The sequence below is a fragment of the Daldinia caldariorum genome (assembly GCF_022478825.1).
Source record: "Daldinia caldariorum strain CBS 122874 unplaced genomic scaffold F4812scaffold_7, whole genome shotgun sequence".
Lineage (NCBI taxonomy): Eukaryota > Fungi > Ascomycota > Sordariomycetes > Xylariales > Hypoxylaceae > Daldinia > Daldinia caldariorum.
Window position 1 is genome coordinate 1,009,528 of NW_025953043.1, and position 24,127 is coordinate 1,033,654.

The window sequence follows — 24,127 nt, forward strand, 5'->3', positions numbered from 1 at the left end:
TGTAGGTTAATGTATGTACGTATTTACATATGTATGTACAATATCCATATACAGGCCAGCACCGCCATTAGAAAGGATAATCACACCTGCTCTACTAATCATAATCACTAATAATACTACTACCTACTATATACCACCTACTTCTTCTACCAATCCAAGGGATGGGGTTGGTTGCCCCCACCTTGGGTATATATGTATCTCTCTCTCTTTTCTTCCCCGGGATACCTACCTATATGTACGATGCGGTATATGGTACGTTCGTTTCGTTTCGTTACGAAGAAGTCACCGATCCATGCAAGCTCTTTAATGGAGCCGGTTTCTTACTTTGCTTTGCTTTGCTTTGCATCCGAAACAGGTACCTAACCTAAACTAACATGCGAACTACATTAGAACAACATGAACCTGAAAATGACTCTTAAAAAAATAACACTAGATAAGGAGAGTTATCGTGTTGTTTGCCAATCCAGCTCCCACCCCCGAGTCTGAGAGTTATTAATTTAGGTTGGTATTTACCTAGTCGAGTATTGTTTTATTAATTGGAAGTCTTTTATTTTTCATCCCGTCACACGACCATGGGGTTTCCTCTTCGCCAGCCAGCCCGTCACAAGTCAATTAGTCGGTCACATCTCATAAAAATCGATCGACCTAAAAAAAAAAGTTTCATTTGTTTTGTGACGACGCCACTTTCCCGGCGCTGCTACTTACTATTCAATACCAGGTACTTGCGCCTAGATCCTAGGTAGGTAACTCTTACTCCCCCTCCTCCAACTCAAGACCAAAGACCAAGACCGTCGAACCCGTCCCGTTGCACCTTGCGCGTAGCCAGCTGCACAGCAAACTGGACTTTCCTCTCGGTGTCCCAGTCCTCGTGGTGGCACAGCAGCCCGAACAGCATACCGGCAATGAAGGTGTCACCTGCTCCTACGGTGCTAGACGCAGGGATATTCCGTTAGCCAAACAACAGGTACAGTACCAAGTCTGCATCAATCTTGCTTTCTGTTTTTCTTTCTCTCTCTCTGTCTCTTATTAAATTGCTCCTCCCCATCTTCTCCTCTTCTTCCTCTTGGGGATAAACGCCCCGGCGCAAAGGCCCGGTTTCTAGGGGGCTGCCTCCGGCGGTCTGACAAGAGATAGACAAAATAGAAAGACAAGACAAAACAGGACTGGACAAGACAGGACAGGACGTACTCCACCACGGAAATGGTTTGCCTAGGCGACGTAGCCGGACAAGACACGGCCTTCCCACTGGGAAGTGATAGACACGAGGCACCGTCCGATCCCCACGTACAACAGAGGAGACTCCTGCAATCAACCATTAATTATTATTAGGTATATCTGTATCTCAGCATAATCGCTGTAGGTACTTTGCTTGATTGCTTGCTTGCTAGCAATCGTTTCATTTTTTCCCTTTTAGTGACCAGAAACCAATGCAACGCAACTTCAACTCACGCTTTGCGGGCCACGCCCGATTGGGCACTCAAGCATTGCTGAGCGCTACCGTACCGCTTACTCTAGTAGATCGGGTCTGATGGTTAACTTAACTGTCTTGACTTAAATCAACCTTGCAGCAAGCCATCATCATCATCATCATCATCATTATCATTATCCCCCCCCTTTCCTTTTATTACTGCATGCATACTATCCAGTCTTTTTTTCGCACGAGTAGAAATAATAATAAAAAAATTTAAAAAAAAAAAAAAAAAAAAGGAAAAAAGGAAAAAAAGGAAAAGGAGAAGGGTGACTCACCTCAGCCCAGCTCCGCGAATAGAACACAACGTCCGCTTCAGCCGCCAGCTCTTCCAAACCCTCCCGGCCCGGTTTTTCGACTTCGACGCTTACCCTCGCGTTGGGGAACGACCGCCTTACATGCCGAATGCACTGCAACGTAGTTTCAGGTATCCGTCCCTGTGCATTGCGCTTTGGGGTGAGTTTCCGGATTAGAAGCAGTTGGGATTTCCCCGGTTTTCCTCTTCTCTTTGCAAACAGAAATGCAAACCTTTACAAACCCGCCTTATGTATTCATCTCCCGTGTGTGTGGGGGAGAGAGAGGGGGGGGGGGGGCTAAGAGGTGATATAATAGATATAATAAGTGTTAGGCGTACCTCGAAGTGGAACCAGACATCGTCGTCGTTGTCGCCGATCCCTTCGACGGCGGCGACGAACTCGCCTATCGTCATCTCAGGTAAGTCGTTGTAGTTCACGAGGGTGCGGCTCCCGGTGGCTTCGCTGCGTATGATGTAGCTGCTCGCGGGCTGGTGGTGATCCTCGCGGAATATGCACCTCGTGAAATCGACCAGGCTTCCCGGTCCAAATGAGCCCGTTATGGTTGCCGTCGCAGGCGTGTCGGCCCTAGGCAGGCATGATATCAGGTAAGGTTTGAGTTCTAGGTCTTGACCACCATTGCTGCTACCGCCGCCGCCATCATCATCCTGCTTCCTCCTTATTGGGAGCAGCTGCTGGAGCACTTGAAGCGTGTTTGGACAATTGCCACCTCGACGGACTTGTAGATTGGTGGCACGTAATTTGGAATCCTCGCCCGGGTATTGAGGCACGCTACGACATGCGTGAGATTGATCTGAGTCAGGCCCATGCCATGCTTATTTATTATGCAACAAGGGGGTGGGCGTTTTTTTCAAAACTCACTCAAGGATAGTATCGACATAGCATGCCCCAATGCAAACAAGCTTCTTCTTCATGGTAGTGTATTGATGTTCGATGCTGTGCCACGTTGGCTCCGGGACGCAAGTCGACACTTTCAGGTTTCGACAAGGTAGTATAAGAAAAACGTATTAATTTAATGTGGACTAAGACTCACTTTACTTACCGTAGGTGGACAATAATAAGAGGTATGTGTGTACCTACATGAGCCGCGAAGGAATAATTATCGGCGCCACCTTTCTTCTCATCTCCACCACCATCTGATACCTATCTGATAGTTAGTATCTCTGCGAAACCAATGACAAAACGACAACTCGTTCGCTAAAAGCCAGACCATACGGTACAATACATTACCTCGTACATTACGCACTTAAACCTAATAGATGGGCAATTAATCCCTCGGGGTATCGTTTGACCGCTACTTAACCGTTACCACCACCTCACCACCTCGCCACCTCCTTCTCCTACATACGCATCGTACAAGTTTGCATCGATTCCCTCCCAATCGCATCCCCTAATGTGCCACGAATATTTCTTCCCGTCGCTTACAAGACTTATTATCGAATGCAACCCGTCTTTCCGGTGCGCTCTTGAATCCGCGAACTATGACCCCAAAGAGCCAGCGGTGTGTATATGCACACGTACGTACCTATATTAGGTACATATTGTATTAGGTATACATACGTACACACATATACATACACAACACCTTACGGCTTTGTCAAGATCGTATCTCAGCCTCAGGTGCCGAGTGCCGTTAGCGACGCTATATGCTCCTATCTGCTGCATTATCACAGAAACCCCGTCACATTTCAATGAACGCAACACATGCGAGAACCAGACGAGATGAAACCGAAGACGGATAGGCAATCTAGGCAAGGTAGGTACCTAAGGTAGGTCAGATACTCACCTGCACTCGCGGTTTTGTCCCTAATCAGGCCAACCTATGTGGAACGCCAGAGAGGATTCTGTTCTCGGGTCGGAGACGCGCAGACGGACGGATAGACGGGAAATCAATGCAGGCCATTCTGCTTAGCTCTGCTCGAATCGTATAGCTACCAGGCAGGAGAACGCAACGCACCCACGCTGCGATGAGACTCTGACCATCGTGGCTGTTTCGTCTTATTCGGATCTGATCTGATCGCAAATAAGCCATTGAGACGAAGTTGGTCAAGGAAGGGATGTGACGGTATTGCGATATTTGAAGCAACAATGACCGAATACGCCGGTTTCCTGCTAGATCTTAACTGTTCGTTTTCCCTCAAGGGAGATTGGGATGCCGTGTGAGCGCTCCAATGGCCTTTTTTTGGTGTAATATGTGCACCAGTTTTGAGGGCTTGTCACATTCTGTTGGCGACCTCACGGGAAGTAAATATCCATTCTGCTAACGGACAGAGAGGTAAGGGGCGTGATTGATCGAATATTGGACATGATGGTAATGATAGTAATGATAGTGGCAATCTTATAACTTATAAGCTAATTCCCAGTTGAGTAGATGTGCTTCTAAGGTTATATATACCTAAGGCACCTAGGAAGATGTAAGTAAATTGAAAAGACAGGATAAGTTTGACCCAGATTTCGGAGTGGGAAAGCAAGGAAATTACCTAACAACACATCCAGGAAGGTGGACCATCTACACAGCTGTCTGTTGTTTCCCTAAGTTCGTTTGCTTCTTACCTACCAGGTAGGTACCTCTCTTAGGAACCTACGCTGTCATAGTCGCAACTTCCAGATGATCGTGTCTTAACAGGTACCTGAGGAGGTGCCCAACATAGGAGGTGCCCAAGAAGGTACCTACCTCCTAACCTAACCAAATTACTCATCCTTCACTTCATTCACATTGAATATTCTCTCGACCTTCTTCAATATAAAAAGCATACCTTGCTTCTAATATTACGTTATTACTATCTTGAATATCCATACTCCGACTAACTATCGTTAATGATGCTTCTTTAAAAAGCCGGTGATGATTTATAAGCTCATACTATCCTATCCTAAAGTACAAGCGGACAGAGAAACTAGAACAGATACCTATATCAGGTGACTTAAATGAAATGGAGGCTACGGAAACGGAAGCAGGGCCGAACAGAACTCAGCAACCCGCTGGTGATGGGGTAGAGACAACATCAATCCCACCCTCTGAAAATGAAACGGAATGTGCTATCTGTTGGCTAAAAATCGAAGAGGATGAGACTACGATACTTCCTTGCCGCCACGGCTTCCACGCCGAATGCCTCGTACAATGGACGCAAGTCTAGGACCCGCGCGAATATCGAGACAGCCAGATGTGGTGCCCCTTGTGTCGCTCCCCACTACTCTACCAGTGCGGCGATGTTATATCCAGCCACTTCCTCCGCCCTGGCGTTACCATCCTACCCGAGGAGCTGCAAACAACCTGCCCCTTATACCAGTTCAGCATAGACGGGCACGCCGTTCCCCGCGTCGGCCGGCCCCTAAATCCGGACGCGCTGGAGAGGTGGGTGGAAATTTACAAGCAACTGGCACTACTCGGAGGCCAGGAATTACAGAGCCGGATGTACGCTCCTTGGGTATTAGTCCATCCCGGGTCTAATTTATTCCATGAAGAAGACGTCGATGATCCGTACGCACCCCCCAACGTCCTCCCGACCGACGGAGAGCTGCACATGAACATGGCGAGCTTGTACGAAGGCCATCGGTCCAGATTCGTGGATCGGCCCAAGAAGCACAACTTCCGGTTCGTCGCCATCGATGAACCGCAGAAACTGCCCGGCTTTTACATGTTCGCCAAATCGAACGTCGCCATCGCCATCGAGCACGAGTGGTCGTCGATGGTTAACACGCACATCGAGGACCTGCGCTTAGAGTTCGAGCAGTTCCGTAGGCGCTGGCCCAACATCCCCCTCCCCATCAACCCGGCCGCCTTCGCCACCCTCACCGGCCTCGTCCTGAAGCTCAAGCTCAAATACGTCGTCTTCAAGCGCCAGCACGAAGGGTTCATCGAGTTGAGCCCCGTGGCCGTCCGCTACCGCGACGCGGCCCAGGACGAGCTGCAGAAGAGGCTGGACGACTTCTGGGAGAAGTTCGAGTGGATCCGTCAAACGCTGTGGGACGCGAATGAAAACGTGTCCCTTTAGGAAAAGTAGCCCATGGTTGTCCCTCGGTATAGGAGGTGGTTCGGTCCGGTTAGGAGTTGATATGAGTGAACGTGGAACTCATCTCATATTTTCGTTGACGAGATATGCCTCGCTTGGGTATACATATCCATGTTCTGTTTATCATATTGGGAGCGGGATTTTCTCTTTCTCTTACGACTTGCGAGGAAGTCGCTTTTGTTTTATTGTAACTAACAAAAACTTTCTACTTATTTTGTTAGTATAGCGAGTCAGTTTTTCTTCCTATTCGTTATTTAGTATCTCAGGTAGTAAGCATAATGGAATACAGCATGAAGCTACCTAAAGTAACGCGAAGCTGAGCCAACCCCCTCCCACCCCATTTGCCCATAGGTCTGCCGGGCGACTTGACCATCAAGGTTGAAGGACGGCATCTGTCGGCCTCGTCCCCCCCTTTCCCCCTTCCTGTACACCTTGCAATAAACGGTGGTAGGTTGGATATACGATGCCATTCTATCTTGATAGCCTGCGGCGTGATTGCGGCTTGGTGCGGCGATGTGGTAGATGTATCCAGCCATGTAACACGTAAGGGGTGAGGGCGAACTATCCCGGGCACACCTTTACTGTATACAGCGTTTAGAGTAACTTACCACCTTCTATATGGTACAGGTCGATATCTCAGTACGATCTTGTGTATACTGCTACCCACCTACCCAGGCACCTATGTATGTATGATAGATATCATGTATTAATAACTGCCCACCCGCTATAGTGTTTCTAAACGATACCATCACCATCACCACCATCATCACATACTTCACACTTCCCTCATATAACTACCAAGACAGACACAGGAAGACGCCGTTCCTATTCTACTATTTTAGGTAACTATTAAAGATATATTATATATTTTTTCTCTTTTTGTCCAAGCCCGTTCCTAGACATGCCAATCTACTAACTAACTAACCTACCTATAGACCATAACGGCACATATATATACAGAGTCTCGTCGCTTAAACACCTCTTCCCTATCTATATACACACGGCGGGAAAGTATCAAGATGCAATATACTCGCCGAATACCTCCCTCTCCCTACCCCTACCCCTTTCCCCTCCCCTTTCCTGTCTTATCTACTCTAATCTACATACCTCTCTAGCAACAACGACAACAGTGCCTCCTCCACCTTCATTATGTATGTGGGGTACTTAATGTATGATATATGTATAACCCCCCCAACCCCCTCCCCCCCTTTTTTTGTCTCCCCCTTCGAGTTATTACTTTAACGTTTTATTTTAATTTTATTCCCTTCTCAGCATTAAACAAAAACAATGAAAAAAACAAACCAGGCCAGAATATAGGTACCTAACGCTCCGAAAACTTAAAACAAACCGATCCCGTCCCCTACCTTTCCTTCCTCAGTACGTCCCCGCGGTACCCAACTGCAGACTAACCTCCCACCGCAAGCTGCCCCCCTTCCCGTACCCCTCGCCGAGCCGGTTCTGTATCAGGCTCGCGACGCGGGCGCGGAGGCGGCTGAGCGCGGCGTCGTCGGCGCCGGCGCCCTTAGCCACCGCGAGCTTGAGGTTGGCCATGCACAGGCCGTAGTGGACCTGCCAGAACTGGGCCTCCTCGACGCGCTCGACGCCGGGCTCGGCCTCGATCTCGCGCACCACGTCCGCGACGCCGACCTCCTTGTTCTTGCCCGGATTGCTCGAGCCGGAACCGGAAGTGCTGGTGCTGGTGCTGCTGGTGGTGGTGCCGGATCGTCCGCCGTAGCTCATGAGAAGCATGAGGCCCTGGGCGATGGCGAGCCGCAGGCCCAGCGCGAACATGGCTACGGCTACGAGCGCGCAGATGGTGCTGTCGAGGAGTACGCCGATGGGGACGAAGAGCAGGGGGAGGAGAACCATGAGGGCGGAGGTGGAGAGGGTGAGGAAGTGGAAGGGGTTGGAGAGCACGCTGGGCAGGCTGGCGAGGTAACTGACGCGCATGACCTTGCTGATGCGGGCGTGGTTCCGGAGGCCGTACGCGCTCACGAGGGTGGCCAAGATAGCGGCCAGGCTGGCCATGTCTACGTCGCCGGGGGACACCCTAGGAGCCAAACCGTCGTGGGGGTCGGGGTGGTGCGACGAGTGGCCGCCTTTCCCCTCGAGGACGTGCTTTAGGTTATGGCTGACCAGGTCGAAGCCGCCGAAGATAAGGAAGATGCTCAGGGCGAAGCCGGCGAGCACCTCGGCGCGCTCCAGGCCGAAGGGGTGTCGGATGCTGCTCCGCTTCCACACCTCGAAGTTGCCGAGGACTTCGACGGCCACGCAGATCAGGGCGGACCCGACGTCGAACAAGACTAGGTGGGAGAGTGCGGTCATGGCGAGGGAGCCATGGGCGGAGAGGAAGACAGATATGGCGATGACGCCGTGGCACATGCACCAGTAAAGCCGGCGGCGTTGATCTTTGGACATGGACTTCCATGCTTCCTTCACAGTGGGTATAGGTAGATCGCGCGGTAGAGCCAGCGGTGGACGTGGCGGTGGCTCTTGGAAGATCTGATGCTGGGCGCTGATGCTCGAGTGTTTGTATTTATGGCCTCTGCGCTGGCCGACGTTTGGTTTCACAGGCGAGGTGGAAATCACCTGAGTCTGAAAGTTGAATGGGTTCGGAGCGCCATTGGACGAGCTGGAGATATCAACGGGCGAAGAATTCTCGTTTCGACCGCCCGAGCTGGAGGTCATATTGGGAGGACTTGAGAAGTCGTTGATCTGGAAAGTGGGAGCGATGGGTGATAAACGATTGGGATCGTAGAAGGAGTCTCGATCAGGCGTAAGTAACCTCTTATTATCGTATAGGGCGTAATCCAAGTCCACCTGAATATTATCGTCGTCACTACCGTTGAAATCGTAATCGCTGCCGTCGTCGTCGGGGGTCTTGATAACGGGGGTGATAGATATTGGCGGTGGTGCAAGGCTTCCGGGAGCCATCCCCAAAGCCGATTTCGCGCTTATCCCGATTTAGAAGGGTATAGTTGTATTGTATTGTATACGTTAGGTTAGGTACGAAGTAGTTAGGTGGTAAAATAATGGGTTGGCTACCTGGCTAGCTGGCTAGGTACACCGTACGGCGTACCAGTTATGGGGGGAGAGGGGGGAAGTTTTGCTTTGTTACCCACGGTATTATTCTAGTGTGATTCCGTGTGTGTGGATGATGATGATGATGATGTGAACGAATGGCTGCACTCATCTCGTTTCCATATTCAGGTCAGATCACTCCCGACTTATTCTTTTTTTTCTTTGCCTTTTCTGACAGGTTGTCTTAGATCGGAGCCGTGGTCTCCCGCTTTAGAGGTGCATGCAACAAGAAAGAAAGGGAAATAAAAAAAGGTGCTTAATCCAAATTGGAATGCGGGAGGGATTGACGTCGCATCTTGATGCAGACTGACCTAAAGTTTAAAAGTTAGGCTGGTTACCTTAGGTTACCTACCTAAGGTAGTTACTTCAATTAGGTAGTAGCCATGGCAGTACTAATAGCGTTCGACACTTCCCCTATATTAGTAAATACACGGAAACGCTTAGTGGGAGATGTGTACCCATTATAGGAGAGGTACGCGCACCAACTCATTTCCCAAGCTAGCATATTTTGGAGTTCCGGCTGCATTAGGAGGTACCTAATTGTATACAAAACATACCACCTACCGTAGGCACCTAGCCTGTAGCCTGTAACAGACGACTGCCGTAAAAGAGCCGCTACCAACATTAAAAGTTCATTAGCTACACCAGAGAAAACAACCTTAAAGTACGGCAACTTCTTGTCGCCTTGGCTTTAGCCGCGCCTTACGATATAGAGATCACCCAAATGTTTTGCAAAGGGAACGGCTCCTCACATTGAATTCCGATGCACTAATTACCTACCTCTTAGGTAACTACTAAAAGACGCTCTCGCTTAAGGTAGTTTCGATGTATATCCTCTCCTAATGAGGCATGATGGGAAACGGCACGACGCTCCCTTATTTTGAAGGACAGCAAAGCCCGGAATACGATAAACAATGGAGAACACATCTCCAGCTCACATACAAACCCAGAATGCGTCATCGCCCGATATAGCAACAGGAGGACATAAGAGAAGTGGTTCTGGAGCGAGCATCCTCTCCAAGTTCCCCTTTTTGCGCACATCCGAGAACAAACCCGGTCTCAACGAGTTCCGCCATGCCGAGAACTCCCAAGACCTTTCTACTAGACCACCCCGCGCCCTCGTCGCTACTTTCCAGCAGCAGAAGACTCGCAGGCGCAAGGGATCGCTTCGAAAAGTTGCCCTGTTAGGCCGCGGCGCCGCGCGAGAAAAGCGGGAACTCAAGCCTTTGGCGATCGACATATCACAAACCGCACAGTCAACCCCCGACCCGGGCACTACTCCCAAGCCGAAAACCATGGCCCCCGACGAGAATCTGGGTCTGGGGATATCCGACCTCACGCCGCGACCGTCTATGGACGGCTACGCTTCGAAAGAAAGCCTCCCGGTATCTTCGCCCCAGTCTCCCGACAACGAATCGCACCTCACGAGCCCCGCGATATCATATACTTCTACCACGGACGAGGACGACATCCTCTCCATACCTATCCGCGTTCCCTCCCCGCTCCGCCCCGAACTCTCCCCCGTGTCCTCCGGCTCCGACTCGTACTTCCAGAACCGCGCGGCGGGCCCCTCCCTCCAGCGGCGGCGCTCGATCAAGCACGCGAAGTCGCCGCTGTCGCTGCAGGGGCTGGCGGCGAGCCCGCTGCCCGCTGCGCACCACCACGAGAACCACGACTACAGCGAGACGGAGTGGTGGGGGTGGGTCGTGCTAGTCGTGACGTGGTTCGTGTTCGTGATAGGCATGGGCTCGTGCCTGAACGTCTGGAGCTGGGCCTGGGACGTCGGGACGACCCCCTACGCTCCCCCCGAGCTCGAGGACGACCCCACCCTCCCCATCGTCGGGTACTACCCGGCCTTGCTCATACTGACCTGCATCATGGCCTGGGTCTGGGTTATCGTCGCGTGGACGGGAATGAAATACTTTAGGCACGCTAAAATCAGCGGCGACTGATGGATTTTGTTAAGCGTTGTGTTGTTTTTGTGGCTTTGAAGTACTTTTGCTTCGTACAGATAATATACTAATATTAATTTGGGAGCTGGGGTGTTACGTCGAGAGCGATGACTATGATTTTGGGATGTAGAGTCTTGAAACGAGAGACGGCAGATCGGAGACGGGCGAGACATTGACTTAGAACAACGACATTCTGTGATACGGGTCGAGAAGAATAATAGGGACTAACATTTCATCTCGCTTCTTAATGTTAAGAGTGGCGGTCCTCGCGGAATAGGAGGAAGTGTATACCTATTCGTTGGCTTTGATAGCTAGGTACCTACCTACTACAGGGATATACCCTATACACGGTCAACCTCAAGAGCTATAAGAAAAAGGTTACCTAGGGAGTGGCCATCCTTACACAAAGGGAACCTATACATTTGTATGAAAGCTTCAGTACCCAGTCTCCGGGACTTTTTTTCAGCATGAGATACTATAATAAGTTATCACATAACTTCTCATATCATGACTATTGTACATGAAGAGCTATCTCTTAATTTATCGCTGACGAGGCAACCAACCATTTCGACTCATTTCTATTGGTACCTTTAGTAGAACAGCATTCACAGCGATCTAGTCGTTCTAGAGTTGGGTAGTAGCTCTGCTCCCGACTCGACCGCTGTACACGGGATCTACCAGAGTTGAAGACGTCCCTATTTTTCACAAGATACCTAGGTAACAACAGCTCAACACTACGTGAAGCAGGTACCTAGCGGCTCTTACAGATAAAAAAAATTTGGACGTGGATTGTCGATCGTACTTACTCAGATGTGTAAACCGTACACGACCTCTCGTCTGTGCAAAGGGAAATCCATGCACACATGTATAAGACTTTGCCCTGTAAGCCGTGGACGCTTAATTAGGGGGTATGTCAATCTGGGGCGGGCTGTTCTCGGAATGGCACAAAAAGTGATTCAGTTACGAAGCTCGTAGTTATAATATTTAGAAGATACTTTTATAGAGAACATCCACGATAGGTCACGGTCTTCGACCCTATCGAGTGAAAAGAGTGCAAACTACAGCATCTCAATCCATTGACGAGCAAATGGTGCTCGTGATTAAAGCTATTACGTAGGTACCTAGTTTAATCTAATCATAGAAACCTATTACCGATGACACCTGTTTGGTCATTCACTCTCCTCGAAGCAAAGACAAATCACTGTCCTCACTCTTTCATGCTCTCGTGGTCACACAGTGAGACGAAGGGTTAGTGAAAAGGGCCACAAGGGTTGTGACCCACCACTGGCGAAGAGGATATAGAAAAGACCGAATATTTAATGGCCTTGTCAAAATACTTGATATCTAACCGGTATATTGTTGCCATACACTATTGTACTGTATGTTCGGCGTGGAATCGAATATAATTACCCTCGATGCTTAGAGCTTCTAACCAAGACCGAATACTAAACCTAGATCCGGTTAGTTCGCCTTACCGCCGATATTGAATGGATCATCCAGGTCCTCAATATTTTCTACGTAAATGGTAATCTTATCGAGACAAATCGTGTTTCATCCCGCTTAGCCCTATCCACGGATGCGTACCATTCTAATATCCCACGCCAATGGTTTCAGTGCCGCTGAAGAACGTGAGGCTGAACCGGAAAAGAGCTTCTCTTCAATAACGAAGAAATAGGATTGTGTTCACTGTTGAATTCGGTATAGGTATTGTATTGTAGAGCACATACCTTAGGTACCTACCTAATCTAAGGTATATAGACGCCCGTGATCGTTTCGCGTAGCGGACCAGTTATACATGTATGGTGTAGGTATACGTGTACAATACCTACATATATGTGGCTGACGGGAGGCTCGTGGGATGTAACGTCAGATCTGAACCGCTGTAAGAAAGTCGCTCACGAGGTCTTGGCTCTCCTCTTGCTTGTCTGGCCTAAGCCAACCCTGTAATTACATGCTAAACGTTAGCTAGTAGCTTCCAAGGTTGCTTGCAATGGGTTCCCAACAATCCGTAAGGCAAGAAGAGGTCCGAACGCACTGAGCGCATGGGGGATCTATCTCTCGCGGTGGAGATACCTTGAGCTAGGTACCAAGTGTAGCTCAGCTACCCATTTACACATCTACGTAATACGCCAAGGTATGAATCCACATCTCGTCTGGAGATGCCACCGACGTCAGCGGGACACGATGCTGGAACTGAAATGTCTCTCATTGTCTCGGATGGCTGGTGAAAAGTCGCTTTCCAACTAAGGCGCGGCTGACCAGGAAGTCTGCCATCGGGGCTAAGCTAAAGGGGGCAGCCAATTGGCTTTGTTAAGCGCCGTAAGGAGGCGTAAGGGAGGCGGCAGAGAATGGCTTTGCAAGGACCAATCGTCCGTCAAGGGTTCATTCTTTAAGCCATCCACCACGGCGCTCTCTGAAGTTCCAAACATGTTCGTGGTTTATTAGTAATTACTGACGAGCGTCAAACGAGCCATTCGGAGAATTGTTCTGCTCGAGGAGGCGTTCCGTAGCTTGGACGTTGGTTTAGGCAGTATAACATAGTATGTTTTTACACAAGGATGACTTGCTCTACAAATGCGGCGACTTGAGCCGCGTGATCAATATCTCATCTCATTGAGAGACACCCTGTACAGTTGGTAAGCTGTTGCCTTTAGACGTGGATACAATTGCTGCCCAGGCTTAGTCTAATAAGCTCATAGAGGCAGCCTTGTTTACGGAGAATTGTGTTGGTATTTATGAAGTATGAAGTGAAGTTAGAAAAGTTATGTGTATCAAAGGTAATAGTACGTAGAAATAGGTACTGTGTAATAAGTCGCGAATACCCGAATGGAAATTTTCGGGATTTCGGACTGTGCCGGTATTAATAATAACTAGCGCCCCGTCACATCCCAACTTGGCATCTAATGAGGTACCTAGGGAATCCGTAGGTTAGGTAATTGCTTAAACGCTTCACACCCCTTACCCACAAATTTGCCTTTCAGTACCTTGCAGGTACCGAATTCTAATGGGAAGACATATATAAAACTAATAAAGTCATCTTGAATTATAAAAGACGAAAAGAAAAAGAAAGGAGACGTGCAAAGTTGGCTATTTAAATCTCCTAATGAAATACACCAAGTACCCTGATGTACTTTTTTTTCAATGGCCTGGGGGCTGAACAACTATCAAGTCCGTGCCAAGGACCAATTTGTGACGCGATGCCACGCGCATACAGTAGTATGTGTTCAGATGCAACCCTAGATGCTCTAGACTATTAGACTACCTAATGTACTACCCGGAATACCTACTATGTATGTATGCTACATACATGTAGTACCTATATCTCCTCCCTTTCGCTTCTCCAAGTTCGTACTACCACATAAGAATAAGTCGCCTCCCGACTGTTAGTCATATCATACTATGTAGGTACATAATAGAGACGAACTACGAGGGGATATCAAGAAACGCTTCTATGTCACTTTTGAATGGGGCCATAGCTAAAATGCATGTAGGTATGTACAGGTTAGGTTAGTTGGCGATCATATGATACACATCACCGGTACGAAGCAGGGAAATTGCAAATCCTCTATCCGCTGGGCGAGGTCGGGGGGAACTAAGGGTCATTGCTCAAAAAGCTTGAGCGTACCTACTTGGTACCAAGCCCGATAATTAATAACATCAGATGGCATGTTTGCTTCTAAGTTATTAGTAATAATACAGGTAGAAAAAGGTAGGTAAACCGTAATTATAATCGGAAACATCTGGTAAGAATACCAGGTAGATACACTAGGTGAACCCGCCGGCGCGGACACGGGCTTCATTACAAAAGCACACAAACCATTCCAGAATAATACATACCTATGAGGTAGATAGTAGCGGTTTTATTACTACCCAATATAAGCAAGGTGCCCACGATGCGAACCCAATCGAGAAACCGCCAACCTCCTTTCTCGGCCGTGTTTCGTCTCCGGCCTCTGTTCGTGGAGGATTTTCCGAGCGGGGACGGGCTCGGCGAGGGACAAAAGTTTTCTATACGTCACTTTTAACACCGCTGCCCACGGGACGAGATAGGTTCTTCCTTTTTATCACGATAATAATATTTGCCATTCAACGTTGTTGATCCTAGGGATGTCGATTTGAACATAAACGCTTATAGCCGCTGTAATATCCTACAGTCCTACAGAGCCCGAGAGCTTAGGCCGTAACGTGATGTGTTGGGTGGTTTTTTTTTATAAGTACCTACGTGCTGGATTACAGATACCATCGTAATCCAAGATCTTCGCCACGACAACATGGTCAAGAAAGCGTCGCTTATCGCGGTATAATCGACTCTATTTAAAGATTGTTATTATTATTATTGTTATTCGAGTAGTAGTCTTGATATATAACAGCCTAGCGGTATTCGTTCAACACTACCTACCTAGACGCAAACCATAGCTAATAAGTTGGCATGGATAGCAGCTCTGTAATCGTTAGTCTTAACGATCATTTGTCGGACTTCGCCCTTGTCCACCAATAGTACCTAAGTAGGTAGTTGGCATCCTCCAGGGTTTTGATAGTGGACGAAAGATCAACTACCTACCTCCTGAGGTAGGTAACCACATCCTGAGTACGGAATATTTATTGTCACACGTGGTAGAAACATCTAACGGTTAAACTTTTCATCATACTTTAAACTACCTCCTACCTAACATTTTCATTCTAGTAAATTTCTATGCTTAAGTAACTACTTAATACCATTAAACTTAATAAATGTCAAAGCGGGACGTTATTCGTTATAGGTATCAGATCCCTTTATAGGTACCTAGGTAGGCACCTGTATTAATTATTAGCACTCCCGCTCCGGTAAACCATGCTCCTAAAAGAAAACAAGGGTAGCTATAAGTACTTCTTAAGCTCACTATCTATTGCCGCTTACAATGGATAATGCGGTTCGGTTCGAAATTGAGAACAAAGGACCCCCAAATTAAAAGGAACGTGGAAATTGTGTAGTTAATCACAATTAAAAGAAGAGGAAAAAATAACTTAGATATTCCATGTGAGTTCCTCTGTCTTGTAGAATTGTGTCATGCCGGGTTCGCCTATGCGGCGACTCAAGTCTCGACCCAACACACTGGAAAAATTATTCGGTATAAAATAGGTATGGTACAGTACAATCTTTGGTACAGGGCTCAATGCTAGAGAAGTGTGATTGTGGCAGGTTGTGGCATCATGTAGAGCATGCAAGTCAGGTATATGCTAATCTTAGCGGCCAGCCCAGACCGGATCAGTGGATTAAGTTACCGTAATAGAATTATTTGAGGCATTAGCGTGCCTGCAGTTGTGAGCTCTACACAGCAGCCCAGTAGCCCAGTAGCCCAGCGGCCTTAGTCACAGAGAAAAGAAAAAAAAATCGACCTCTTCGGCAGCACTTGACAGCGTTTGAATCCTGGTTCGTCTGTGGCAGCTGCAATGGGCAGCCCCTACCAAACCAGGTACCTAACCTGGCGGACCCAGTCGCCTCTCGCCTCTTTTTTTACATTTTTTTTTTCTCTCATCTTGCAACAAACTTAATACAGAGAGCGGAACCACTTCCCTTTATTACCAACTCTAAAATTCTCCCCCCCCCCTAGTTTAGATAGTGTAGCCATCTTTTCCCTCCGATATACCACCCATCTCATAACCCCCGAATCGAATCGCTGCCTTCCCTTCCTAAACGCCGTGGTTCTTTTCTTTGCTCTTCTTCGTCTCTACTCTCCTATCTTTCGATCTGGATGGAGACATCCATCTTTCCATAGAGTCCGCCGCGCTGGAGATTCGGGCCTCCATCCTTGTTTTACCCATAGTCCGCCACGAAAGCGATCAAATACCGACTGAGAGATCCAGCGGTCTGAGGCATTTGCCCAAATTCGCCAGACGAGTTACGATCGAACGTTCCAAATTCATTTCCAATTAATTCGTATCTTCTCATTTACGTCCTTTATACCTGCCGCAGATCCTAGAAACGTATTCGACCGACGCCTTGCTTCATCGTTGAGACACTGCATCTCGATTTCTATTGTTCTGTCAGGTCAGCCCATCTGACATTTTGACAATTGCGCCAACAGAAAAGAAAAAAACCGGCTTCGTTTCCTTATTACGCATTTTTCAAGGGCATAAGTTTCCAAATTCTGTTGCACGGGGTACAGATCGAATTTAGCAATCGTCTGTACTTTGAATTAAGTTCCCGCACTAAATTCTACGCGTTCATCATCTTGGCCCATTGGAAGAGCGGGTGGTCTACGTTTCGTATATAGAAGGGTTATCTCCAAAAAACGAAGCCGGCCACTTCCAACCATAATACCCACATATTCACGTTTTCGTCTCATCCCACGGCGGCACTCTCCTTCAATTCTACCGATAAACCATCATTACTTCAAAAATTCTATATCGCCCAACATGAGAGAAGTCAATTTTAGCATCCCCAACGTCAACAAGGCGTCGGTGGGCATCACCACTGCCCTATATGACCGCCGGGCACTCGACTGTACTTCAACGCTCCCCCTCATTAACTCTCTCAACCATCTCGCTTATCTTACAACTTCTTCGGCTCGCATCCGCGATATCCTAACTGTTGATGGAGGGATCGAGAGGCTGGTGTGTATATTAAAGCAGGGGCGGAGCAAAGATATGATGGACATGTGGAAGTGGAATCTAGCCTTCCAGTGCGTAGTCAACATAGGAGTTAGGGGGACCGAGAATGTGAGGACCCGGGTGGTCGAGGCTGATATGGTTCCCGTTATCGCGACTATACTTGACAATTACATTAAAGTTATCGAGAAGTGCCGCGAGAAGGCGGAAGAGGCCAAGCAGAAGCAAATAGCTGACCATCAGCAGCGTCATCGGAGTCATAGTCATCGGGAGCCGCCATTTAAATCGTCTTTCGCAAACCGGTCCACTCGTATAGACCTCGACCAAAGGGCTTTCCGTAGGCAAGCTCCGCCGCCGTCCATCGATGTCACAGCCGCTTCGTTTGCGAGCACGTCGGCTGCGGCCGAGCAAGCTAATGCTGAAGTTGTGCCAGCTATTCCGTCATTCCCCATTACCTCTCCTCCGGATCGCACTGCTTTCCCTAACCACCGCCATCATCACCATCACCATCACCACCATCATCACCATCATCATCACAGACAAGAAAGTCGCCCGAACATCATATCTCCGTCACGGCAGGTGATTCAGCCCTTGGCGAGTGCAGTTCCGACTATGGAGGCGGCGGATGGGTTTATCCGTCCTGTGCGAGACATTGATCGGCTGCCATCAATGGTTCCGGTTTTCCACCCCGGCCTGCCGTCGCAACCCACTTCGCCTACCACTCCTCTACCTACTCCTCAAGCCCACTCGCCAGCAGTTAGACCTACTTCGGAATCGATACTGAATGGCCGAGCCAGGCGACGCCCTTCCATACGCCACCAGAACTCGACTACGGATGCGGATGAGTTGAACGCAACCGACAGCGTGCAGTCCGACGAGTCTCAAGATGCCGAGATGTCCGGTACGGCTGACATCCAGCCTACCGTCGGATTTCAGGACATTGCTATGGAAGAGGGTGACAGTACTCTAGCCGGTGCAGCTCTCGACTTGGCAACGCCGACGGTTTCCGAGATCCCCGACGCAGGAACCTTCAATATAACACATCGAACGCCTCTGGACGGCAGTCTACCAAATAACACGCCGACCCCTGTACCGGCAATGGGTCTTTCTCCCCACCGTCCCATAATGCCCACTCCGCAGCCCTCTCTTCCTAACCACGCAAGTGTACCGCGGTACCTTCTGGATCGGCCGGTTCCCCCGAACCCTCAGATGCTGGCAGCGATGCCCAGGGAAGAAGATGTGCTAATGTCTCTCCAATTGCTCGCATATGTTTCAAAGTACTGCAACCTTAGGTCATATTTCCAACAAAGTCACCTCGTGCCGCGGCTTCAAATAGGAAAGGAATTGCAGTTGCTCGACGGAGAGAACATAACGGCAGGATCACCGGGCCAGCAAGAGTACGCGGAAGAATATCTTCTTCCAAACGACTTTAACATATTCCCACTAGTCGAGAAGTTCACAGTAAGATATCACAGTACTGACATGCAATATTGGGCTGGGGTCGTGATGCGTAACCTATGCCGCAAAGACGATACCCGAGGTGGCATTCGACAGTGTGCATACTACCAGTGCGGTAAATGGGAAGAATATACACGGCAGTTTGCTAAGTGCCGCCGGTGCCGCCGAACGAAGTACTGCAGCAAGGAGTGCCAAAAGAGTGCTTGGGCATTCCACCGGCACTGGTGTGTTGCTACTTCGCCATGATCATGCCTTTCCCCCCCATTCCCTATCCTACATTTCACGTCGTCTCATTTCGCATGGCGTTTTTCTCAGCATAAATGTTCTACTTGATCGATTTGATTCATGACTTGAATTGCATCGCGAAAGCAAGCATAGCACGAACATGGCGTCTGCGCTCTAATACCACTGATTTTCCTCAGCATTACGGCTCTCCTTTATCGCTGGCTGCTATTGGACGGATAGTTATGAAATGCAGCTCCCTTATTTTTCTTCAAAATCTCATCGCATTTGAGGTCGATCGGGTGTGGCGGCTCGTCGTAAAGCCCCATACGGGTTTCGACGAGCGCCTCATAAGTCTTGACCATCATCATGGTGATTGTGTGGCGTTTGATCAATTTTGGTCCTCTTGGTTCGCTGTTGGCGAAAAGGTGGCTTAGATTTAACAGCCGTTCACTTATCCATGCCATCGAGCAAGCCGTTTTGGCATTTTTGCATTGCTCGTACTCTTCATTTCATTAGTTTATGGGGTTACCAACAGGTTCACTGGAGAAAAGTGTCATTCAAAAACGCGGACGGCCTAATCGTCGAGTCTCATCTCGATCTCAAAAAGGAGGTCGTTTGGTTCCATTGTTTTTATATATGGGCAACAGCCGGTGGCTATCGAGGCGAGACGAAGAGAGCAATATCCTATCGTTCTCGGCAGGTCTGGGGAGGAAAGTATTCAGCAAGGGTACTCGGCCGAGATTGGGAAGGGGCGTTATTGAGGTGACTCGAGCAAAAGCCGATCCGAGGAATAAACATAACCTGATAGGAGTCTACGAATAGTTGCTGCACGGCAGGCCTGCCTGCCAAAACCCCCACCGAATTCTACGATTTGTATCTTTATCCATAACTACAAAAAAGATCAATGAAACCAATTCAAAAATTTCAAACCAAAATCGGACGAATTAGAGGTCGTCGTGTGGTGATTGTGTGATATTTAGTGCTTGTGAGCTGTTGCTATATAACCGCTGAGCTGGGTTGGTTCGCTCGTGCTATTCAGATTGGGATTCTACCTATTAGTACTTACCACCTAGACTGAATGTTGGATTCAAGAAACAACCTCAAGGAGTCAGGGGAAGAAGAGGGCGACGCAGAAATTTTGCTAACTTGGACGGCTAGGCTAGATGAGCCGCGGCAGGGGGCGTGATAGTATATACCTCTTATCTACCTTGCCTATATCTACCTAATTGTAAAACAGACTGTGCTCGGGGCATGCAGATATTGGAGGAAAAGAAGCAAAGCAAGAAAGAGGTATCTATCTAGCTATTTATCTATCTTAGGTACCTAAGGTTAGGTATCTAATATATCCTTAATGGGGGAGAAGGGAAAAGGGTGGACAAGTGCCAAGTGTATACTGTAGTCAAGCTTAGTCGATCCTTGAATGGGGGGTCTTGGTAAAATCATCATCACCATTGTTATCGTTATCTTTATTACTGCCGTTGATTTAGTATTCAGTTGCCCAAGGGAAGTCGCATTTGGAAGTGGAGAAGAGCGTCGTGGTTAGGTATACATTAGGTTACGTGACTGGTTATTCGCGTGTTGAATTAGGTATTTACCTTGGGTAAATCTAATCTAATCTAATTGTATAACAGGTATCTAACTAACAACTCAGACTAAAGAGTTGGTACGTTGGACTATTCACCTAAGGTATACTTCTAGAAATGGTGGTTCTCGCCTATTGGAACTACCTAACCTAAAAGACTCTTGTTGACAGGTAACTGCCTACTTAAGTTGCCTACCTAAGTCACTAGGTATGTTTCTAGCTCGAAGCCACAACAGTTACTTCGACAAGCCATCGTTAGAGGTGGTTATTACCTGGAGTTGTCGTATTCCGGGAAAGGGGTTGGAACCAGTTAGCTAGTAACTTAGGTACCCAAGTATGAACGAGTAGTTCATACCTAAATGATTGTTCAGCAACTTTATTTGAACGTGTAGGTATAGGAACATGGAGAGAAGAGATAACTTTCTCATTGCCATATCTTATATGGATTTAAGCACTTGATAATCTTAGGGTCTTAGGGTGTAAATAGGGAACACCTAAACAGGAACCTGATATAACGGACGTTGAATACTGAACTAGAGTCAATTTATAATACTGTAGCTACTGGGTTTCAAAGGCGGGACGGTAACTAGTACAATACAACAATAGCAGCCTTAAAGCTGTTATTTATGAAATTAACCTTAAAGGAAGCTTAATACGTGGGTAAATATAGGACAGGCTTAGCTGATGATACTTAAGGTACGGGCTGATGTTTAGTTCTGGTTAGCGCTGATAGGTTAGGTACTAGGTAAGTGTCAAACTTGGAACTCAAACTTGTTAAGGTTATTCGTTTCGAAGGCGGATACTGCGACCTGTGCGACGTACCTTGGATTTGGTATTGATAAGCAGTACAGAAAACTATAGGCAATTACAGACAATTATAGGTTAGGTATGTAATGGATACCTATCGTTGGCAAGTGCGGTCAGACAGCGTGCCCTTAGCGATCATACGAATTGCGGCTCTTGAAACCTAGCCGTGTCGGTTTCAGGACCAATGAAAACCCCCTAATTCATATTAAGTACTGCATTGGCTGTTCCGTACCTAGGTATACCTAACCTATAAACTTAGGTACCTTAGGTACCTGGTAGGCAAGCTGAAAAGTGTCATCTGGTTTACCTATCACCTTAGCTGTTGTCCATTGTTTCGGGATTCTTTATATTTTTTAACTATTGCGTAACCTACCTTTTTTTTTTTTATCCTTAACTCTATTCTTATTTCTTGGTGGTATCCAGCTGCCTTTTGCTTCTTCTTGTTTTTCTCTTCTTCTTAGAGCAGTAAATTTGAAATCGAGTTTTTGTCTACTTAGGTATGTGCTTATTTACTTGAATACAGATATCATCCTGTCTATGATTCCGACTATTAGAACAATACCTATTTCACCTCCCCCCCTAGAAGCTTGCAGGTGGTAGGTGATATAGGTGTAGTCGTGTAACCGCATCGCCCTGTTTAAGCCAACTAGCTGTTAGCAAATTTGGCAATAAATAGAAGCAAACGTGCCACTTTCAGGAACAGAGAAGTCTTGGCAAGCGTTGGACCCCACCACCACCACCATCATCATCACCACTACTACCACCGCCCTTGAAGCTTCTCCAACCCCTCCACCAACAAATATATAGGGGGCAACAGGCAACGGGCAACGTTAACATTCTAACCAAACCTTTGACCTGTAGTCATCATGGCCGCACGACCAAGCTTGTTCACCAGAGGGCTTTCGTCCCTCTCCCAGAGCACCGATGCGAACTCGCCAAATGTCAGCTCGCCCGCCGAGCAGCGAGACGATGCTAAGCGTAACTTGTTCAAGACTATGCGCGCTCTGCCCACCCAGCATTACTGGAACGTTTACTTCGATAGGTAAGAAACTAACATAAAATTAATATGTTTTTACTAGATCTCTCTTGCTAACGCTAGCCTATCTATCCAGACAAGCCAAGGACTCGAAGGATTCGAAGAAGGAAGACGAGGGCGACTATCAGGCGTCGCTAGAACAGCTGGGAACCCAGATCGAATCGGTCCAGGACTTTTGGCGATACGCCAACAATACACCAGTAGACCAGATTAAGATGCGCGAATCTATCTATCTGTTCAAGAGCGGCTTCAGACCCATCTGGGAGGACCGTCGTAACGTGCTGGGCGGCAGCTGGACTTTCCGCGTGCCCAAGAGCTCCGGTCCCGATTTCTGGACCCGCATCCAGCTCCTGGCCATCGGCGAGAAGCTACAGGAGGCTTTAGAGGAGGGTGACCAGATCTGCGGCGTCGGCCTTTCCGTCCGTTTCAACTCCCATTTGATTTCCATCTGGCACCGCGACGCGTCCAAGCAAAAGTCCATCGATAACCTACTGCAAGCCGTCCTGGACGACTTACCCCCCGAGCTGACGCCCAAGCCTGACAACTACTTCTATAAGAAGCACTCGGACCACCCCGGCTTCAACCCCCCACCCGAGCTCAAGGCCGTCTTGGATTCGCAAAAGAGGGCTCAAGAGGCCGCTGCCGCTAAGAGCGCTGCTGCCAGTGCCCCCGAAGCTGAGTAAACTTAAACGCGGCTCAAGCTGCAAGGGAAGGCAAAGAACTTGGCGAATTTTCTTGAAGTTCTTTAAGTGTATAAGTAGTCTGCAAGACTCGCGTGTGCGGACTATACAAATATTGGACGGTTCACCTCCGCGGTACAAGTTATATCTTGCTTTCTTCTGTTCGCACGAGGGTGGCTGTATTTTTATTTATTTTATCTTTTTTTGGCGTTCGCAGTGGATATCGACTGGATACGACAGTGCCGAATTTCCTGGGCTAAAGTCACAGTTGGACTAGAGGATCTCTTGTCCTATTGTGACGTCTAAATTATAAATGAGCGTAGGCAGGTGATTGCGATATATAAATAGGTACTTATTATAATAGATGCTATTACACTATGAGAATGCATATTCTATTACTGGTTCGAGTGTCACTTCTTCTTGTCATATTAGGAGTATTATAGAACTTTGGGTACGTTGATCATGGCTACGGATGGTTGACTCAAAGGGTTGTTAGCAAATCTGAACTGACTAAAGACTAAATACCAACTACCAAGGATATGAAAGATTAGAGTTTTCCGCTTGAAATCAAAAACCCTGATTGCATTTTACTGATAGGTGCTTGTACATGCTGGACTAGGTAGTTCTACAACATGTTATTAAATAAAAGCCCTACGGGTATAAGTTATATGTAACTTGATAGTAGAAATGTTCTTCATATTCGCTCCTTATTAAATAGGTAGCTTCGTGCATAAAACTATCGCTCTATTGCCATCATTCTTATATCCTGTATGAAACACGAATACCATCCTATTCGTAACCGTTAGTAGGAGGTATTAGCTAAAAGAAGTTGATGAAGGAAACAACTAACTATGCCTACCTTGTTGGTCAGTTCATAAGTCCCGTGGATATTAGGTACCTGGTACTCATCTCCCAACTTCTGCTAC

The 24,127-nt window shown here is 47.8% G+C and overlaps 6 protein-coding genes across 6 annotated transcripts; 4 read left to right on the forward strand and 2 right to left on the reverse strand.

Annotated features, from left to right (window-relative positions):
* Nucleotides 1-538: 538 nt before the first annotated feature.
* On the reverse strand, nucleotides 539-3,029 carry F4812DRAFT_368796 (Ribokinase-like protein). The gene is made up of 7 exons (XM_047931902.1): nucleotides 2,825-3,029; nucleotides 2,644-2,752; nucleotides 2,103-2,553; nucleotides 1,747-1,878; nucleotides 1,450-1,511; nucleotides 706-929; nucleotides 539-645 (listed from the first exon to the last, which is right to left on the reverse strand). The coding sequence occupies exons 2-6, from the start codon at nucleotides 2,694-2,696 to the stop codon at nucleotides 770-772; spliced, it is 858 nt and encodes a 285-aa protein (XP_047790756.1). The 5' UTR covers nucleotides 2,697-2,752; nucleotides 2,825-3,029; the 3' UTR covers nucleotides 539-645; nucleotides 706-769.
* A 1,683-nt stretch (nucleotides 3,030-4,712) lies between these two features.
* Nucleotides 4,713-5,774, forward strand: F4812DRAFT_458876 (uncharacterized protein; the record flags this gene model as incomplete). The annotated part of the gene is made up of 2 exons (XM_047937437.1): nucleotides 4,713-4,895; nucleotides 4,983-5,774. 2 exons carry the CDS (start codon nucleotides 4,713-4,715, stop codon nucleotides 5,772-5,774), a joined length of 975 nt encoding a protein of 324 aa, XP_047790757.1.
* Nucleotides 5,775-6,993: 1,219 nt separating this feature from the next.
* Nucleotides 6,994-9,088, reverse strand: F4812DRAFT_369229 (cation efflux family-domain-containing protein). Its single transcript, XM_047931904.1, has 2 exons — nucleotides 8,986-9,088; nucleotides 6,994-8,777 (listed from the first exon to the last, which is right to left on the reverse strand). Exon 2 carries the CDS (start codon nucleotides 8,724-8,726, stop codon nucleotides 7,167-7,169), a length of 1,560 nt encoding a protein of 519 aa, XP_047790758.1. The 5' UTR covers nucleotides 8,727-8,777; nucleotides 8,986-9,088; the 3' UTR covers nucleotides 6,994-7,166.
* A 554-nt stretch (nucleotides 9,089-9,642) lies between these two features.
* F4812DRAFT_369197 (uncharacterized protein) lies at nucleotides 9,643-11,230 on the forward strand. The gene has a single exon (XM_047931903.1). The coding sequence runs from the start codon at nucleotides 9,788-9,790 to the stop codon at nucleotides 10,823-10,825; it is 1,038 nt and encodes a 345-aa protein (XP_047790759.1). The 5' UTR covers nucleotides 9,643-9,787; the 3' UTR covers nucleotides 10,826-11,230.
* A 5,991-nt stretch (nucleotides 11,231-17,221) lies between these two features.
* Nucleotides 17,222-19,117, forward strand: F4812DRAFT_458879 (uncharacterized protein; the record flags this gene model as incomplete). Its single annotated transcript, XM_047937438.1, has 1 exon — nucleotides 17,222-19,117. One exon carries the CDS (start codon nucleotides 17,222-17,224, stop codon nucleotides 19,115-19,117), a length of 1,896 nt encoding a protein of 631 aa, XP_047790760.1.
* Nucleotides 19,118-22,351: 3,234 nt separating this feature from the next.
* On the forward strand, nucleotides 22,352-23,204 carry F4812DRAFT_458880 (translation initiation factor eIF4e; the record flags this gene model as incomplete). The annotated part of the gene is made up of 2 exons (XM_047937439.1): nucleotides 22,352-22,527; nucleotides 22,598-23,204. The coding sequence occupies 2 exons, from the start codon at nucleotides 22,352-22,354 to the stop codon at nucleotides 23,202-23,204; spliced, it is 783 nt and encodes a 260-aa protein (XP_047790761.1).
* Between the last annotated feature and the right edge of the window lie 923 nt (nucleotides 23,205-24,127).